This window comes from Amblyraja radiata, chromosome 26, assembly GCF_010909765.2.
Source record: "Amblyraja radiata isolate CabotCenter1 chromosome 26, sAmbRad1.1.pri, whole genome shotgun sequence".
NCBI lineage: Eukaryota > Metazoa > Chordata > Chondrichthyes > Rajiformes > Rajidae > Amblyraja > Amblyraja radiata.
Window position 1 is genome coordinate 11,839,112 of NC_045981.1, and position 15,307 is coordinate 11,854,418.

The 15,307-nt window shown below is 40.1% G+C and overlaps 1 protein-coding gene across 1 annotated transcript in view; it reads right to left on the reverse strand.

Moving 5' to 3' along the window:
- Positions 1–15,307, reverse strand: part of LOC116987736 (E3 ubiquitin-protein ligase rnf213-alpha-like) — a 138,424-nt gene that overhangs the window by 19,274 nt on the left and 103,843 nt on the right. Inside the window, exons 45-53 of the mRNA XM_033043967.1 lie at positions 13,126–13,237; positions 11,623–11,821; positions 10,856–11,052; positions 7,927–8,049; positions 5,911–6,021; positions 887–1,132; positions 529–610; positions 402–436; positions 199–296 (exon numbers count right to left, since the gene is read on the reverse strand). Coding sequence (XP_032899858.1) covers positions 199–296; positions 402–436; positions 529–610; positions 887–1,132; positions 5,911–6,021; positions 7,927–8,049; positions 10,856–11,052; positions 11,623–11,821; positions 13,126–13,237 — 1,203 coding nt within the window. The remainder of the gene's footprint in view (positions 1–198; positions 297–401; positions 437–528; positions 611–886; positions 1,133–5,910; positions 6,022–7,926; positions 8,050–10,855; positions 11,053–11,622; positions 11,822–13,125; positions 13,238–15,307) is intronic.

Genomic DNA, 15,307 nt, shown 5'->3' on the forward strand with positions numbered 1-15,307 from the left:
CTTCAGCATGACAATATTTGTTAAACGGAACACAATATCAGAGGTTATAATCTCCCTCACTGGGTAAAAAAACAAGCTAATTTTAGAAAATTTAAAAGGTTCCAAGTATCCATTTGATAGTAGCATGGCTTGCATGTAACAGTTTGATTAGATTTATGCAAGAGTACTCTTTTTTGACCAGAATTAAAATGTTCTTACATAGCAGCTGCAGTAAATCCACTAACAGGATTGTGATTATGTCCTCCAACTACAGCTTTGCATTCAGGACAACGGGCTACTTCCACAGGTCGACCACACTAGAATTAGAAACCAGAAATGCAAAACCACACTTTGTGTATGAAGCATTGAAAATATCTGACAGTTTATAAAGGAATAAGAAATAATAGAGCATATTAATTTACCTCTCCTACAAGGCAAGGATGTCCATTTGGGCATTCTGGCAAGAAAAGCAAATATATTTGCCAATGATTAAACTGAACATTTTTCAAATGGATAAATGCACTCATAAAGGCTGATTTTGTTACTTACGATACCAGGTATGATTCTGTAAAGCAGTCCATCCTCTAGCTTCAATGCTTATATCTTCAGGCATTGTGGGTAGGAACGTATTCTAAATGTATATTTAACAAAAGGGTAAGTTCATTTTGCTGTAATGTTTTTCTCATACATGAAGAAATATTTTCATTTATACTCTTGATATTCAAGAGTTTATTTTCAACAGTTTTCACAACTGAAAGAACAATTAGCATTTTTGGTAAATGTAAATGTCTGAAGTCCAGATATTGCAATAGTTATTTTCACTTTTAACATGGCAAGCAGGAGAAAAAAGACTGTGAAAATGTTCACTTTACGAAAGGTTGAATTAAAATATAAGCAAAGAACATACCTCCATAAGAGCAGGTTGGAAAGATAGATGCTGGAGTGGAGTCAGGATGCTATTTTCCTCACTGAACAAGATGACAGCTGCTGCATGAATGATTATCTCGATAATCGTCCTCTCCTGGCTATTTAGCCCTGGATTAATCTCAAGTCCAGGAATGTCATTCTTGAGTAATCTGATGGCAAACTTCTTACACATGGGAGAGTGAAAAACATTTTCTTCCTCAATGTACTTCGCAATAAAGTCACATTGCTGAAAAAACAAAAGCAATGAAATTCACTTGGGAAACCGAACAATGGAACAAAATAAAATGTTAGTTAAAGAATCAAAATCCTAAAGAATGAAGATTGCAGTGACATTTTTATATATCCAGGAATCTAGAGTCCCTAATTGACCTTGTATGCTTACTAATGTAATTTCAGTACTTTACGATTCAGCATCTGCAGTTTCTTGTGCCTCCAATGTAACTTTTAGTTAAAAAAAACATACTTAAAAGGAGATGTTACCAGTTATGCAGTGTTATAAAATTCTTATTGACAAGAATATGAACTGAAACTATATTAGCTACATTAAATGGTCTTGAGGGAACAATGGTGAGTGATCTTTTTGAACCACTAAACAATGTGAAGATACTCTAACAGTTTAGTTTATGTTGCGTGTTAACCAGTAAGTGGAAAGCCAATGCCTGATTCAATGATAAGAAGTTCTTGAATTTAGCTACAGAGACGATGAAAGAACAAAAGATACATTTATAAACTGGTGTGCAAGTAGCACAGAGTCTTGAGATGCTGGTGTTCCCATGTGCTCCTGTCTATTCAGGTGATATACATCGTGGCTTTGAGGACGTGCTGCTGAAGAAGCCTTTCGAGATAGCTGAGGTGCATTTTGTAAAATTCTAAATTTGATACTTTCCACTAAATGCACTGATAACATAGAAATATAGACAACAGGTGCAGGAGTAGGCCATTCGGCCCTTCGAGCCAGCACTACCATTCAATTTGATCCTGGCTGATCATCCAAAATCAGTACCCCGTTCCTGCTTTCTCCCCATATCCCTTGATTCTGTTAGACCTAAGAGCTATATTTAATCCCCTCTTGAAAACATCCAGTGAATTGGCCTCCACCGCCTTCTGTGGCAGAGAATTCCACAGATTCACAATTCTCAGTCCTAAATGGCCTACCCCTTATTCTTAAAATGTGACCCCTATTTTTGGACTCCCCAATGACGGGAACATTTTTCTTGCATCTAGCCTGTCCAATCCCTTAAGAATTGTATATGTTTCTATACGATATCCTCTCATCCTTCTAAATTCCAGTGAATATAAGCCATGTCGATCCATTCTTTCTTCATATATCAGTCCCGGGAATTAACCTGGTGAACCCACACTGCATTCCCTCAATAGCAAGAACGTCCTTCCTCAAATTAGGAGACCAAAACTGCACACAATACTCCAGGTATGGTCTCACCAGGGCCCTGCACAACTGCAGTAGGACCTCCTTGCTCCTATACTCAAATCTTCGCGCTATGAAGCGCAATAAGCCATTTGCTTTCGTCACTGCCTATTGTACCTGCATGCTTACTTTCAGTGACTGATGTACAAGGACACTCAAGTCTCATTGCACCTCCCTTTTCCTAATCTGGCACCATTCAGATAATAATCTGCCTTCTTGTCCTTGAACATGAAACTTTTCATTTTCAGATATAATTTACATCACTATACGGTGGGTCTATGGAGCAACATAGATAAGAATACTGCACAAATTCAGCAATCATATCAGAATTTGAAGTTTTAGAATCAGAAGCTGTTAAATTTAAACATAATAAAAACTGGAAGCATTCCTCCCGAACAAGTCTCTGTTTTCATTGCAGCTTTTCAAATAAATGATATACAGGTACTAGAGTTATTTTTGCCAGGGTTCAGACTCTGCTAACTTTTGTGTGTTTAGAATACTGTCTTTACAGATGTGGGATTACATCCAGCATAAAACTGAGGGCTAAAAAATACATTTTGTAACATGATTCTGTTGGAGCCAAATCTGCAGAGCTGAACAATCACAAAAAATATTCCCAGATAAAAAGACAGTGCACATTAATGTTGCCAAGACCATCACTTATCTACCTTCACATAACCCATATCCCTCCATTCTGTACATATCCATATACCTATCCAACCCTTTTGTACGCCATTAACGTAACTGCTTCATCCACCACCCCTGGTAGCGCATTTCAGGCACTCACCATCGTCTGTGTAAAAAACTTGCCCCGTACATCATCTTTAAACTTTGCCCCTCTCATCTTAAAGCTATGCCTCCTATTTGATAACAATACATCTGTTGATGCTCCTGACCACATTATCAGTGATGTAACCTGGGGTCATTGGGTGTTTCGGGTCTTTCAACATCAGACACCTACACCCATGCGACTCAGCCGTGGTTGATCAGACCACCACTTGTGATCAGGTGACATCCTCCACATGGACCTCCTCTCCTGATCCAGAGCCACCTCGAGGCTTTCTCCGCTGCCCCTACTAGTATTTTGCCCTCTAGTAACTCTGCTAAAACTGCCTGACTTCAGCATGAATTAAAAGTGACTTCTTCACCAATTAACTACTGTCATAAAGAGTCATGAAGTCACAGAACTATACAGTGCAAAAGCCCAATAATGTAGCCCAATTCATCTGTGCCGAACAATTTACCGAATTGCACTTTGAAGATTAGGGGAGTTCGCTCTGTATCTGGTCATGCTATACTGGACTGTTTGATAGTTTTAATGAGTGGAGAAAATGCATGATATAAACTTTTCCCAACCTCTGATAATGCCGCTCTTTTCCAAATTCTCTTCAATAATATATCACAGACCTCTGCCGTGTGTGATATTTAAGTATAAATGATTTGGACCTAAACATAGATGGGTGGTTGGTAAATTTGCAGCTGACATCAAAATCGTTGGGTTGCGACTGTGATGAAGGCTGTGAGAAAGTCAAAGTTTACAGCAGGATATAGGTTATCTGCAGAAATGGGCAGAGAAATGGCAGATGGGAGTTGTTAATGTGGTGTGCTCTTTGGGAGGCCACATCGAATGGGAAAATATACAATTAATGGCATGAACCTGAACAGCATTGATGTACAGAGGGATGGATCTTGGGGTCCAAGTCAGTAACTCCCTGAAAGTGGCAACACAAGTAGATAGAGTAGTTAAGCAGTATATGCACTGCTTGCTTTCATTCGTCAGGGCATTGACTATAACAGTCAGGAAGTCATGGTGCAACTTTATAGATCTTTAGGCTATATTTGGAGTACTGTGTGCAGGTCTGGACATCCCATTACAGGCATTGGAAAGGGTGCAGAAGCGGATTACCAGAATGTTGCCGAGATTAAGTGGCCACCCATTCCTTCTCTCCAGAGATGCTGCCTGTCCTGCTGAGTTGCTCCAGCAATATCTCTCCCCCTGCACCTCAGCACAGGAGCCCCTCAGGGCTGCGTCTTGTCCCCCTGGTTATTCTCACTCTACACAAACCAATTCACATCCCAGCATAGTTCAGTTAAAATTTATAAATATGCAGATGACACAACCATCATAGGTCTCATCTCGAACAATAATGAAACAGAATACCGCACTCAAACACACAAAGCAGTCACTTGGTGCACAGATAATAACCTCTCACTTAACACATCAAAAACACACGAACTCATCATTGATTTCAGACGTAAGGCACAACCCAAGACCCCCCTACTCATCTCAGGCGAACCCATATCCACCACTGACTCATACAAATTTCTAGGAACCCACATAAGCAATAACCTCAAGTGGAAAATCAATTCTAATCACATCTACAAAAAAGCCAACCAGAGACTCTTCTTCCTCCGCCAGCTCAAGAAGTTTAGAGTAAGGAAACACCTCCTAATCAAATTCTACACAGCCATCATCCAAAGCATGCTCACTTTATCAATTACAGTCTGGTTCAGCAGTTTAGACATTCACTCCCGCAATAAATTACAACGCATAGTTAATAAAGCATCCAAAATCATCAGCACTCTCCTTCCATCAATAGAATCACTCCATCACAAACGGTCTGTGTCAAGGGTGAAGAAAATCATCTCTGATCCCTCCCACCCAGCACACCACATCTTCCACCTGCTCCCATCAGGAAGGCGCTACAGCTCACTGTCCGCCAAGACATCTCGATTTAAAAACAGTTTTTACCCACACGCAATCCGAATTCTGAACACACTATGATAACAGCACATATCCTCCCCATGCATGAACTGTATATTGTAAGATGTTGTGTTTTATGTTATGTTTGACGGGAATCAGCCTACATTGTAACATCCTGTACTGAACCTGAATTCCACCAACTTGACTGTGTGGTCATTAAATAATATAATCTAATCTAATGTCTATCTTAAGTGGTATTAGATGCAGGGAGAGGCTGGACAGACTTGGATTGTTTTCTCTGGAATGCTAGAGGTGCGGGAAGACCTGATAGAAGTGTATAAAATGATGAGAGGCATAGATAGGGCTGACAGCCAAAACTTTTTTCTCAGGATGGAAAAATTAAATACTAGATTAGATTGCTTTAATGTGTGAGGGACAACGTTTAAACAGGATGTGGGGGGGGGGGAGTAAGTACTGTATATATATTTTTCACACACGGGGTGGAGATTGCCTGGAACACACTGCTAGAGGTGCTGGTTGAGGCAGATCGATAGTAACATTTAAGAGACTTTAGAAACATAGTAAAATAGGTGCAGGAGTAGGCCATTCAGCCCTTTGAGCCAACACCACCATTCAATATGATCATGGCATCAGTTGTAAAAAGCAAATCCTTTTGGATATGCAGGGAATGGAGGGATATTGCTTCTGTTCGGTACAAACATTGTGGAAAGGGCCTGTTCTTAGGCTGTTCTCTTCTATGTTCTATAAAATATTCCTTATCACTCATGCTCTGTAAATATAAAAGTTTACAAGCAGAAAACAGCAACATTGTGTTCAGGCTACTTAATATCCAATCCACATTATCCAGACTTACATCTTTGTTTGGATGGTCGCTTGGTTTGCTTGATGTGTACAGAATAGTGAATTCCCGGAATATTGCGAGGGTCATATGAGCACCTTTCTCTTTGGAAGAGCATTTGCAAACCTAATGTAAAATAATTTTGGTTAAATTTACTTCAAAGCAGAACAACCAATCACATACACTCCAGAAATAACTCGGACAATTCTATTGTCCAGCCTATCCTTCCAAACATAGTAACATAACAAATAGGAGAAGCTGTTTAAGGCTAATCTGGTCCTTGATCTCAAATCAAGCTTTCCTATCTGATTCTAATTACTCTCAATTCCTCTGTAATCCAAAAATCTACCTCAGCATTGAATATATTAATTACTCTGATCCACAGTTCTTTGGGCCAGAACAATTTTAAAAGGCAAATCCTTAATCATGCCACTGTTCTCCTTCCTAGATTCCCTCCCCCCCACCAAAAGATACACTGTCCAAATATCCACTCCTTCATGCCATTTCAGAATCTGATGAGGTAATCTCTTCTACTTGTAATATAGTTTAGTTTAGTTGAGAGACTTTCGGCCCACCGGGTCCGCGCTGACCAGCGATCCTTGCACACTAACCTACGCACTAGGGACAATTTTTACATTTACCAAGCCAATTAACCTACAAACCTGTACGTCTTTGGCGTGTGGGAGGAAACTGAAGATCTCGGAGAAAACCCACGCAGGTCACGGGGAGAACGTACAAACTCCAAACAGATAGCACCCATAGTCGGGATCGAACCCGGGGTCTCCGGTGCTGCATTCGCTGTAAGGCAGCAACTCTACCACTCCGCCACCGTCTATGGGCACATTCTACTCAACGTTTTCTCATAATACAACTTCGTAACTAGGAATCCATCTAAAGAAACTTTGCTGCAACACCTCAATGGCATGTATACGATTTCTTACCTGAGGAGTCCAAAACTAAATACAATAGCTCATGTGTGCTCACACCATGCAGCAAGACCTCCTTACTCTTATACTCCACCCTCTTGCAACAAAAGCTAACATTTCATTTGTTTTAATTACTAAATGACAACTTCCCATGATTTACACGAGGACACCTTGAACACTCACAAATCACTCTTAAATAATACCATTTTTAATATTGCAACCACATTGTAGAGTAATCTCTTTGTTCACATTTAACTATCAGCATCCCTTTCATTGGTTCTTCCTCAGTAACTTTCCCATTCATCTTTGTATCATCTGCAAGCTACCTACTGAATTTGCACACATATGAAATGATTCATTAAAGGTTAAGGGCCTGTCCCACTTGGCTGTCTTTCGCACGCTGTTTACGCGACCTGCTAGAGCGTGGGTAGCGCGGGGATGGGCGCATGGAGTGATGTGGAGGAGTGTGGAGTGGCGTGGAGGAGTGTGGACTTGGTCCTGCACAAAATCTTCGCACGCCACCGGCCTGTCGCATAACTGACGGCCAACGTGGGACAGGCCCAAGACCCTGGCGCGACGCAACGTTTCACCTCCAACGGCAGGCAAACGATCGTCCAACTCAGCCTGGGGCTCACGGCAGTTGCGGATCTGGATCCGCCCCCCCCCCACTCCTACTCCCAGAGCGGGGCCAAGAAAATTGAAGATAGACACAAAATGCAGGAGTAATTCAGCGGTACCGGCAGCATCTCTGGAGAGAACGAATGGATGACGTTTCGGGTCAAGGCCCTTCTTTCAGACTGAAGAAGTCTCGAACCGAAACATCATCCATTGCATCTCTCCAGAGATGCTGCCGGTCCCGCTGAGTTACTCCTGCATTTGTGTCCATCTTCAAATGACGTCACGTGCTCCAGACTGCTGTGCGGGCGCATGACTCTTGCAAGACTGTCATTACCGGCCTGTCGCTTAAGTGACGGCCCATGTGGAGCAGGCCCTTTAGTCTTCACCAGTGTTGAACTCCAATTAGCATTAGGCTAGTTCACTTCAATTGAATGCAAATATTTTCTGGCTTCAAGGCCAACTTACTTTTAGGTATTTTGGCTCATACCTTTTTAGCTTCTTCAATACTTTTAGGCTCACTCGAAACAAAGGATTTGAATAAAGCATCACGAAGCGTTTGATAATTTTTGCCACATGCAATGTAACGATCAATTTGTCCAGTACTCTCTCTCTGAAAACAAAAAAAAGATAAAGCAAGGTAATTTTCAGGAGATTTTGCAACATTTCTTCATAATCCATTACTTTTTCTCCATTTTCATACCTCATTCAAAGGCCTTTGAATGTTACTGGATATATTTCCATGAGAATTAAAGGTTGCCCAGAAACTCTTAAAAAAGGCAACATTATCTATATCACTGAGCTATTTATCATCTCTATACAATATGCCTTAGTGTTAGTAAGGGCAAAAGATTCACAGAAGACTTGAGGGACATGTGGGAAAGAATAAATTGTCGGGCAACAGGGAAATAATAACTTCGGTGTTAGGAGCTGAAATGTACTCAATAGGCTTAATTGTATCGTTCTATGTTAAAATAAGAAATAATTTTAAACTTCCCTCGCCTCTTAGTCCAAAGTATTTCAAATCTAACAATTGACACCAGATGTGCTGTTATTAGATCTATTATGTGGTTAAAGAAGTGTTTGTGTAGAATCTGAGGAAATGATTAATGTCTGGATGTTTTCTGAAAATCAATTTTCCTAGCTAAATTTCATATATACCTAAATAAAATTATGTATTTTCTGTATAGCAATAGCATTTTTTCTTATGCGAACCACTCCAGAATGCTGAGCTGATGCAAATTAATTAAACCACAAAGGAGTTCAAGGAAGAGGTATGATGTATGCACTTTACAAATATTAAGTTTTGATTAAGTCAGCATGGATTTATTAAAGGTAAATAATGTCTGACGAATCTTATAGAAATTTTCGAGGATGTAACTAGTCGAGTGGATAAGGGAGAACCAGTGGATGTGTTATATCGGACTTTCAGAAGGCTTTCGACAAGGTCCCGCATTAGTAGGCAAACTTAAAGCACACGATATTGGGGGTTCAGTATTGATGTGGATAGAGAACTGGCTGGCAGACAGGAAGCAAAGAGTAGGAGTAAACGGGTCCTTTTCAGAATGGCAGGCAGTGACTAGTGGCGTACCGCAAGGCTCAGTGCTGGGACCCCAGCTATTTACAATATATATTAATGATTTGGACGAGGGAATTGAATGCAAACTCCAAATTTGCGGATGACACAAAGCTGGGGGGCAGTGTTAGCTGTGAGGAGGATGCTAGGAGGCTGCAAGGTGATTTGGATATAGCAGATGCAGTATAATGTGGATAAATGTGAGGTTATCCACTTTGGTGGCAAGAACAGGATGGTAGACTATTATCTGAATGGTGGCAGATTAGGAAAAGGGGAGATGCAACAAGACCTGGGTGTCATGGTACACCAGTCGTTGAAAGTAGGCATGCAGGTGCAGCAGGCAGTGAAGAAAGCGAATAGTACGTTAGCATTCATAGCGAAAGGATTTGAGTATAGGAGCAGGGAGGTCCTGCTGCAGTTGTACAGGGCCTTGGTGAGACCACACCTGGAGTATTGTGTACAGTTTTGGTCTCCTAATCTGAGGAAAGACATTATTGCCGTGGAGGGAGTATAGAGAAGGTTCACCAGACTGATTCCTGGGATGGCAGAACTTTCATATGAAGAAAGGCTGGATGGACTTGGCTTGTACTCGCTAGAATTTAGAAGATTGAGGTTTTAGAAGTTTGAGAGAATATTTAGAAGATCTTCTACTTTCCTAGAAGATTCAGAAGATCTGATAGAAACTCACAAAAGTCTTAAGGGGTTGGACAGGCTAGATGCAGGAAGATTGTTCCTGCTGTTGGGGAAGTCCAGAACACGGGGTCACAGTTTAAGGATAAGGGGGAAGTCTTTCAGGACCGAGCCGAGTACAACATCACGGAGCTGCGGGTTGGAGGAGCGGCCAGCTGCGGGCGGCGGCGCCGAACTGTACACCGGGAGCCTGGGATCCCGCGACGAGATCGCCAGTTGTGGATCTCCAACCGGCGCGGCCTTGTTGGCTTCGGAAGCCGCGGCCTCCAGTACGGAAGCGGCCGTTCCAGGTGTCCCAAGCCGCTGCGAGGATTCTCCCGACGCCGGAGCAACATCACCCGGCGAGAACGGCCAGGAACATCGGGCCTCCGTAGAGGCAACTGTGGAGGCCTCAATGGGCCCGACTATGGGTGAACTGGGGTTGGGGACTGGACTTTGTGCCTTCCCTCATGGTGGGAGCCATTGTGGGGGGGATGTTCTTTATGTTTAATCTCTTATTAATGTTATGTCTGTATTCTTTCTTTATGTGCTGCACTGGCAAGAAGCATTTCACTACACCTAGGTGTATGTGACTAATAAATAACCTTTGAACCTTTGATGAGAAAAACATTTTTCACACAGAGTGGTGAATCTGCGGAATTCTCTGCCACAGAAGGTAGTTGAGACCAGTTAATTGGCTATATTTAAGAGAGGGTTAGATGTGGCCCTTGTGGCTAAAGGGATCAGGGGGTATGGAGAGAAGGCAGGTACAGGATACTGAGTTGGATGATCAACCATGATCTTATTGAACGGCGGTGCAGGCTCGAAGGGCCCACTCCTGCGCCTATTTTCTATGTTTCTATTGTAGCCTGTTTATGTTGAATGTACATCTGTGGGAATACTCCCTCATGGGCTAGACTAGATAAATATTTATTTCTTGCAATGTCTTTCTTTCTTTCAGGATATTTCATGAGTAGAATCCTAAAGGTGCAGTACAATGGGCTACAACATACTAGCAGAAGCAACATATTAAGAAAAAATATATATTTTTGTAATTTTACTCAAGTTTTCTGGCATGAGAAGGAAACAATTTCAACTAAAACAAAGAAGACAATTGCAACTAATCTTAACCAAACCAACCATGGGTCAATAATGAACAGTTTATTATTTGTACCCTTTGTAAAACTTCCTTGGGAAAGATCCATGAAAATTGGTCATTCATTATGAGCTCCTGGACGAACTCTATTCCATTTAGACTACACAACTTTCGCACAAGATAAATTTTGAACCAATCATTTCCTCGATTGAGAATCACACTCTTAATGCAATGTAGGAAAGTTTCTTTTGCACGTGCATATTTTGAATCCTGATCTGGAAATACAAATCAGTAAAAAATAAAGTTTAACATGGCCCATCTACCAAATTAAGAATACATTTATGCTTAACAATTACTTCTATTGTTAATTAAAGATGTTGATAGATGGAAATTGGCATTGTTATGCATCAGATACACGTGTCAGTTTTGACTGGTGGGTTGGCAGTGGAAAGAGTTAGCAGCTCAAATTACTGGGTGATAACATCTCTGATGACCTGTCCTGAGCTCAGCACATACATGTAATCACGAAGGCTGCGCCTCGACTTTCATAGAAGTATAAGGAGATTCAGCATTTCACTGAATACTTTGACATGAAGTCAAGTTAAGTGTGCTCTTTCTAGCCCCTACAACTATTATTAGTTATTGCTCAGTTAAATGATGTCAAATCAAAGACCAGAACTGAAAATATCCCACATATTGTTTGTGTACATGTGTACAGAGGAAATGTTCTTGGGAATGTAGATCAGCAAATTTTAAATACTGGTGTGTTGACCAATCTAGTTGGACGCAAAGTGATCATGCTCTTCTCAAACGATGGATTGAATAAAGATAGAATCCAGTATTACCAAGTGTGTCACACGATTCACAAAGTAGCTGGGCAGCAGTGTCAAAACAGAGGCGAATCCGGGCAATTATCTGTAGCTTTTCTATTGTCATCTGTTTCCTCTTATGTTGAATGTACATCTGAAGGAATTCACCCTCTTGGGCTAGATATGCAATTTTTTCTTGCACTGTACACCACTGAGATTTTTCGTAAATTGAATCCTAAACATGGAGTAAAATGGCTTATTAATTACATATATACATTACAGAAAGTGAATGTATCCTATATTCTTTCTGAGTAAGAATTGAAGAAAGAATGGATGAAAGAGTTACACAGATTCTCTTTGACGTACAAATGGTTGAATTTAACTGTTCAGGTTACGGCACAGTGACAATGTCTAAATGATAGCCCTGAAAATGCAACATGTGTTACTAAAGACAGAGATGTTAGAATGGTACACAAGAAAAAGAAAGTAATAGCAGAGGTGGACCACCTGGTCCCTCAAGCCTACACCGCCATTCAACATGATCATGGATAACCTATCCCAGCCTCAATTCCTTTTCTGTGCCCATTCCCCCATAACCCTTAATTTCTCAATCTTACAAATATTAATCTGTACCTTAAATATATATAATCATCTGGCCTCCACCATCATTTTGAGCAGAGAATTCTAATTTCTGGATATTTACTTTGAGTTATATTTTCTGGCTTGGTATACAAGACGATTTTTTAAGGTGATAGCTGCCAAGGTTGCTTGATGTCATGATTCTTGATTGATGCTTTTGGATGATGTTATTGAGGGTATTCCTCACACAATATCTCCCTGTATTGCACAATATCCCTCAGGTTGCTCAGTGTTTATGACATTTGTAAGTGTACAAATCACAATCACAAATCTAAATCAGTTTATAAATGAGGATCTGTTAAGAGTTTCAGTAACAAAGGAACAAGTATAGCACCAGCACAAAATCAACTCACCAGATAGTTTTTAAAAGTTATTTTACTTGAATTAAATTATTTTACTGGTAGTAAATCATTTTGTGTTTTTCATTAACTTCTTCCCACTTAGGCGAATTTTTGGACGACTACAGGCGACTGTGGTCAACAATTTATGCTGTCATAGGTTGTGGTAGATGTTGTCGCCAGGTGTCGTAGGTGAATTCCATTAAAACTAGTCTCTGGCACTCGCCAAAAGAGTCGCCTAGGTGGGACAAGCCCATAACCGCTAATAATAAAAATCAAAGTTCAACTTCCAGTTTTTATTAAAGGATGCCTGTTCCGTGGAGCAACCTGTGGAATATTGTGGGATAATGTGCAATCATTGATTATGTATTGTCCAAAACAGGAATAACTTCAATAACATCAACCATACATCATGACATCAAGAAAATATTGACAGCTATCAATCGTTTACATAGCAAACCAGAAAATGTAACCGGCTCTACTCCAGAAACTGCTGGGATCTTATGCTGTATTATAGTGTAACTAAATCAAGATGAGTAGCAATGACACAGGATAAACATACCTCCAAACAATTCAGAAACAATGCATAGAGTTCAGTCTCACTTTCTTGAAATATTTTTGTGTTTTGAAATGCAGATAGATAATCCTGCAGGTAATTTTTAATGTCATCAAAACTGAAAGATAAACATTTTTTTAAATTAATGAAATATTGAAAACTGGAATTTATAGAGTCACCGTCTTAGAGCATGAAACCAGCCTTTTGGTATAACTCGTCCATGCTGATCGAGGATCAATTTAAGCTTTTCCCATTTGCCTATGATTGACCCATATCCCTGTAAACCTTTCCTAACCGTGTACCTGTCCAAATGCCTTTTAAATGTTGTTATTGCACTTGACTACTTCCTCTGGCAGCTCATTCAATAGACATGCCACCACTGTGTGAAAAAGCTGACCCTCAGGTTCCAATTAAATATTTCCTTTCTCTCCTTAAACCTATGCCTTCTAATTCTTGATTTCCCCAACCCTTGGAAAAAACTGTGTGCATTCACCCTATCTATACCCCTCATGTTTTTTATACTCCTATAAGACCACCCCTCAGTCTCCTACGCTCCAAGGCGTAAAGTCCTATCTGGCCCAACTGCTCCCTATAACTCAGCCCCTTGTAACCTGGCAACATCCTCAAAAATCTTCTCTGCACTTTCCAGTTTAATGGTATATTCCTTTAGCAAGGCGTCCAAAACTGAGCACAATATACCAAGTGCATCCTCGCCATTGTCTTGAACAATTGCAACATCTGTACTCAATATACTCACTGATGAAGACCAGTGCCAAAAATATTCTTCAACACCTTATCTACCTCTGGTGCCACTTTCAGGGAATTATGTACGTGTACTTCTTGGTCCCTGTTTTACTCCCCATGGCCCTACCGTTCACTGTGAAAGTCCCGGTTTAACTTCAACAAAATACAACATCTTGCATTTATCTAACTTAAGTTCAATTTGTTATTCCTCGGCTCACTTACCTAACTGATCAAGATCCCGCTATAATTCTTGATAATGTTCTTCATTGTCTACAACATCACCTATTTTAGTGTCATCTGCAAACTTATTAACCATACTTTGTATATACTCAACCAAATCATTGGCATAGATGACAAATAACAGTGGGTCCAGGACCGACACGTGGTACACCACTAGTCTCAGGCCTCAGTTCAAACACCCCTCACATCAATTTCTGTTTCCTACTATCCAGCCAATTGTGCATTCAATTAGCTTCCCTGGATCCCATGTGATCTAATTTTCCAGTGTAGCCTACCTAATGAAATCTTATCAAAGGCCTTGCTGAAGTGCATATCGACATCAACTGCCCTGCCCTCATTGACGTTCGGTTACATCTTCTAAAAACTCAATTCAAATTTGTGATCCATGATCTGCCATGGACATAGCTCTCGCTGACTATCCCCAATCAACCACCATATTTCCTAATATATGTACATCTTATTCCTCAGAATAATAAGCATTACAAAATCATAACAAAAATCATTAACAAACCAAGCAAAGTTTAAAACCATCATACCAATAATAAATATAAAATAAAGACACCATTACTGATCATCATGAGAATGACCACAACTCAAAGAATGTTGGTCAAATATTGAAATAAACTCATTCAAACTACTGATGAATCCAAAAACAAATCACTTCCAACTCATTTTGGATTTTCTCTGGAACAACTTAAACTTTTAAGAAACCAATATATCAGAAGAAGCAAACCTATGAAATCCGTGAAATACATGAAAATAAATAAAACAAGACCACGAGACTGTAACATGAAAATCGCCTTGGAACACGATGTTCTCTATTGAAGTAGTAAATATCCTGACCAGTGAGACTGCATCAAGAGAAATATGATTAAACAGAAAGGATTTCCTCTCTCTGGTGATTTATACACAAAGCATAAGCTTAACATTTGTTAATCTGATGCTGATTCCTGAAATAAAAAAACATGGCCGCTACTGTAATTAAGACACAACAAACACTATTTCTTAAATTAAAGCAATGCAATATTGGTGGTAAACAGCACTTGATTTTCTTTAAAAAAAACCCTGTCATGAGATGTCCCCATTTATTTTGTTTGGAGTTTACGAGGTACTTTTAAAAATATACATGAAATTAAAAAACTGATTGCAACTTTTTTTTACTAACTCACAATTCTCATGTAGACTTCATGCCATCATTTAATTT